The sequence below is a fragment of the Anneissia japonica genome, unplaced genomic scaffold (assembly GCF_011630105.1).
Source record: "Anneissia japonica isolate Jap-2015-1 unplaced genomic scaffold, ASM1163010v1 scaffold93_len1081246_cov171, whole genome shotgun sequence".
Taxonomy (NCBI): domain Eukaryota; kingdom Metazoa; phylum Echinodermata; class Crinoidea; order Comatulida; family Comatulidae; genus Anneissia; species Anneissia japonica.
In genome coordinates this window covers 906,871-912,127 of record NW_022726429.1, presented here as the reverse complement: position 1 = coordinate 912,127, position 5,257 = coordinate 906,871, and the positions used below count along the sequence as shown (strand labels likewise).

The window sequence follows — 5,257 nt, the reverse complement described above, 5'->3', positions numbered from 1 at the left end:
GTTAACATACAATCCTCATTTCCCGGTTAGTAATTTACCATACCCACCCCACCCCACTCCCCATATAGNCACCCCACTCCCCATATAGAAAACAATACGACATAGGGCTTATCTTATTTATAATATAGGCCACACACGTGTGTTTGAAACTAAATATAAGCATTTTCATCATGGTTTTATTTATTACAAACATATTCATTCACCATCTATACACATTGAGGCCCTTCTTTTAGGTTAAAATGATCTATCTTAAATTTTTGCTTGAGTTTGGGACTATTATGTGTTTAAATAACTTAAAAGGATAAAACTTTTTAAAAAAAAACCCTAAAAAATGCGCGCCTAGCGCGCAAAATAATTTTGTTTTTAATTCTAATTTCGTCGGAATTGATGAAAACTCCATAAAATGTGCAATTTTTAGAGGAAATTGGGCCATGTTAACAAGAAATGCGCGCGAAATTTGAGGTTTTTAGGCACTTTCAGGTGATGAAAGGGTATTTATAAAGGGGTGGGGAAGATTTTTCAAAGATAGATATTTTCCCCTTGTCCCCCAGTGGTTACGCCATCGGGCAGGCAGCATATATCAAAGGAGTTATGACAGTTTTTGAAGGTGAGAAGGGGTTGCAGGGTGTTGTGAGTCTGGTCATTATGATAACTTCCTTTTTATTCTTGTCTTTATTTTTCTCTTCTCTTTTTCTTTCCTTTTCTTTTCCTCTTCTTTCTCTTTCCCTCCCTCTCCCCTCTTTCTTTTCTCTTATTACCCAGCCCGGTACGTCGGCTTGGTCAGCCCGGTCAAAACCGTCAGGGGAGGGGCAGTCCCCCCCCGCGCCTGTTACGACACTGGTCAACACGCCAATCATCCCCCGATGAAAAATATTTTTCTACGCCACTGCATTCGGTAGGTTTTGAAGACCACACGTGTCCCATACACAAATATCACGCCAAAGACAACTGGATGAAGTTGATAGTCGCAAGCTGATATGGTCACAGTAAACTAAAGCAAATGCACAAAAAAATTATCTAAAATATTTATTTCACAAGATGCAGTATGATGAACTGTGTATTTTAAATCTAGATTGCTAAGATAAGTATTTGCGAAATAAAAACTATTGTTTACAATATCTACAAATTGTATCTTTTGCTTTGTTAAGAATCTACACTAATAAAAAGCAGGTATCAAAATGTATTATTTATTATTATTGAAATAGGAATGTGATTTATGTTAAAATTCAATACTGTCATCTAATAATTATAATATTCTAGTACTGTATATAATTTAAATATGCATCATTATTTCCATAAGGAAAGTTATTAAAGATATACTCTCTGTCGTAAAATCCTAAAAATGCATTTAAAGGCCTAATTTCCATCATAAAATTGTTACACGCTATCGCCAACATCGGAGACGCTGATTGGTCTGTTGAATCGCTGAACCTTCTCGATTATGTCGGGAATAGCAGTGCAACGATTGCAGTGAAAACACTGCAGCGATTTTATGGAAGCAGGCTTAAACTAACGAGTTCTAAACTCCAAACACAGCAGCTGCTCTCTGGCATACATAACTACGAACGATTACGGTATACGAGAAAACACGGGTCTATGCGATGAATAGAAACTGATTACGCCTTATGAAATTAGCGAAGAAAATACGTTCTCATTTTAGTTTCCAATGTAAAGCTAAGAAAGTGCTTATTGAAATAATCAAACTATGCCTGTTCATCAACCAAATTAATTACAAGTCTCCCTAAAGACAACGTTTGGGATCAGGGTTTTCAGTCTTTAGCAGCTTTGGTCTTCAATAAGAATAATAAAGATAAAAGGCATTTGTTAATTTAGGGATGACAGAAGTCTTTAACTAGAAGGGTCTCTAATTGGAAAGGACTTTTAATTAGAGAGAGACCTGTATAATATTTTTGTAATTTATGTTGCAACAAAGCGCAGAATTAGAGACAATATGTTCTATATAAGTGGACAAAATAACAGTAAAAATAGCTACGGTATACAGTATAACAACATAGTAACAGTAATACAGTATAGTAACAATTAATAAACGTAACAGCAATAGTTTTAATATAATACAATAATAATAATAATAATAATAATAATAATAATAATAATAATAATAATAATAATGAAACAAACACAAACGTTAAGCCTCTTTCCTTGCTATGAAAACGTATTCATTTGCATACATATGGACCTACAGTATTATTATTTCCCTACTTAACATTCAAAACTCAATTCATTAATCTTTTCACCCGGATATGAACATGATAAGTAGGTATGGGAGGGTGATTACAGCAAATTAATTTTATAATGTAACTGAAGCAATCAAGTATTACGGAAACATGGAAGGTCTCGTTGATTTTCTTTTAATTTAAAAACATTTATTTAACAGCCTCTAAGGGTAAATTGCGCCTTTGATTTTTTTTTAAACTGGCGCATTAAAAGTGTTTGATTATTATTCCTATTATTATTTTTACTATTACTATTATTATTATTATTTTTATTATTATTATTATTATTATTATTATTATTATTATTATTATTATTATTGTGTCTAATCTAAAAAGCTAAAATCAAAAATATGTTTCTCGTAGGCCTGATGTACCGTAATTTAATTCCCATCAGGTCCACTCACATACACTCGTATAGCATTGGCAAGGTCAGCAAACACCTAGACCTATGCCTACTTGTTGTTTTTGAGGATATATTAATTTCCGATTATTTTTGTGTGTTCCTTGTTCAATGTTGGATAAGGGTTGAAACGGGAAACAGTTTTATGTTCAAATAAACAGTATTTTAAATTTTCCAGCCGAGCAGAGAGCATACGATTATGAACATCAGCACAGTAAATTTAAGTATGTCGAACGTTCATTTTATATATTATTAGGAAATATCCTCTTCAAAAGGTACAATTGATATTTTTTGGGGTACACGGGGCAAAATAGGACTTCCGGACGGCGTACCCAATGGTGAACTTAGTGGACTTTCCAAGGCGTTTCTAGGTTTATGATTAAACTTTGGGCTCGGCTTTGGGCTGATACGTGGACTGTTGGCTCTTGGAGTAAGGATAGGACTACGACGCGCCACGTACCGTGACGGTGGCAACAAACTTTCTACGCGATTCACTATATTCATTTTCACAATTTTTCTTTCAACACTAAATGTTGCTTTGCAGTTGATACTCACGTCAGCGGTATGTTCACCATGTTCGTTTGGTCTAAATGTAATACTATACGTATTATCACGATTATCTCGAATATTGTAACTTAAATTCCGGCCAGAAGGAGACTTTATTCGTACAGCTGAGATGTCATCGACCATAATGTTGTGAGGGGTAGCAGGACAGGTGCAGTGCGGTGTTTCGACAATAATGTAGCAAAGTTCGCCCTTATAACCCATTTGCGGGTGTAAGATAAACGGATAGACCCGAATGGGAAATTTCTTCTCTAAACTCTTACCGAGGATCTTTATCCCTAGTTTATGCTCTCCGATATATTTTGGATTGTATAAAATTTCAAACGAGCCTTTTCCATTATTTCGCAAAGAATGTTGTATTGATTCATTACAAAAAAGTTCACACGATAACTCAGTAAAAATGTCTCCTTCAACTAAACTACCACATTTGTTACCATATTTATCTCTTGGTTCCACTGTTACTACGCAATCAGTATGTACGAGGGCAGATGGAACAGAGACCCGTGTGTTTCGTGGAAATACGGTGCTGGCAATAATGGCAGACCCGTTTTTTATTATGTCTTCAATTACATCTAATACTGTTTGTTTATTACAGTCGAAATGTAGGGCACCTATTGTTTGCGGGCGAATTTCCACATCCATTGACGACAATTCCTGGAGCCGAGCTTTCATCAGCGGTTGAGATCGGGCGATCTGTACGTCACTACCATACTCCATCGAGTTGGCGGTAAATGTCGATCCTGCGCAGATGCGAGACAAAGTTTGGGTGACATCATCACGCTGCTTGCAAAGAGATGTCGACCAGAACGATCTTAAGTCACCAAGCTGAGAAAGGGCTTTCTGTTCTTGTTGGTTAATCCGCTGTCGGCATTCGTTATAGAATTCTCTGATCTACAAAGGAAGACACAATACGAATTGTTGATAATGATGTATGCATGCCGATATTAATGTATGCTTTATGTCAAATTTCGTTAAACGTCGATACTTTTTACATAATTAATACCGGTACTAAAATGGTGCGTGTTTGATGAACCCACGTTCTACTTTCTATCATGTTAACAATGCAAGCATCTTTATCACTGAGCTCTCCAACGTATGTTGAACTGGCTGCAATGCGCAGGTAATGCTTCCATAGATGCGACCACCAACCATTAGAACGCACTTGACATGTGACTACGTGTGATAACATAATCTAAAATATGCCTACCTGCATTTCTGTTTCATTCATCATATTCGATAATTCTTTGATTTCCAACTGGATGTTCTCTGACTGTTTTAACATAACTCTTTCTTTTTCTTTGACGTCTTGCATCAGTCGTTGTAGTTCTTCTTTGTATCTCGTAACTAGGTCGGTCAAAGATGTAACGTCGTGGTTGTGTTCGTTGTGTTCATTTTGAAGACACTTTTCACAAATTGGCTTATTACATCCAGGTTTCTGGCAGAAGTATTCGACACCTTCTTTAAGATGGTGAAGACATCGTTCTCTGGATTGAGCTACCTTTCGTCTCATCGACGAATTCAGCCTTGTCAAGTGACAAACTTCATGAGTGACCAGAGGGTGTTCGTTGTGCGCGCGTATACAACGCATACATATGAACGTCCGGCACTCCACGCACCAGGCCTCGGCTGGAGAATTTCTGTTACATCGTCTGCAACTTAGTTTCCGGCGCCTTTTTTCAGATATAGGATCTTTTCGATATTTTTCTAGTTGATTCATGATGAAATAATTCTCCTGAAAACCTTTAACGCCATTTGATGGGACATAAACCTATAAAATATATAAATAGACACTGTTATGCTTTACACAAAAAATCTTCATGTCAGTATATCCTGAACAGCAAGTATGACACAGATTCTTCCAAAAGTGATTGTAACGTGGGCCTATTGTTTGTTTTTCTAAAGGCACGGTTCCCTAAATCTTATCAATAACTCCATTGTTAAAGTAACCCACCCGGAAATCTAGTGCGTTTGCAAATTGGATGCTTTAACCAGAGCCTTGCAGGCGTCAACGTTCCTATGCATGATACACGACTTTTAGAAGTATATATACGTGTATATA

General features: G+C 36.4%; 1 protein-coding gene across 1 annotated transcript in view; it reads right to left on the bottom strand.

Annotated features, from left to right (window-relative positions):
- Positions 1-1,009: 1,009 nt before the first annotated feature.
- LOC117113178 (E3 ubiquitin-protein ligase TRIM33-like) overlaps positions 1,010-5,257 on the bottom strand; it is an 8,561-nt gene continuing 4,313 nt past the window's right edge. Inside the window, exons 3-4 of the mRNA XM_033256457.1 lie at positions 4,406-4,966; positions 1,010-4,089 (exon numbers count right to left, since the gene is read on the bottom strand). Coding sequence (XP_033112348.1) covers positions 2,887-4,089; positions 4,406-4,966 — 1,764 coding nt within the window. The 3' untranslated portion in view covers positions 1,010-2,886. The remainder of the gene's footprint in view (positions 4,090-4,405; positions 4,967-5,257) is intronic.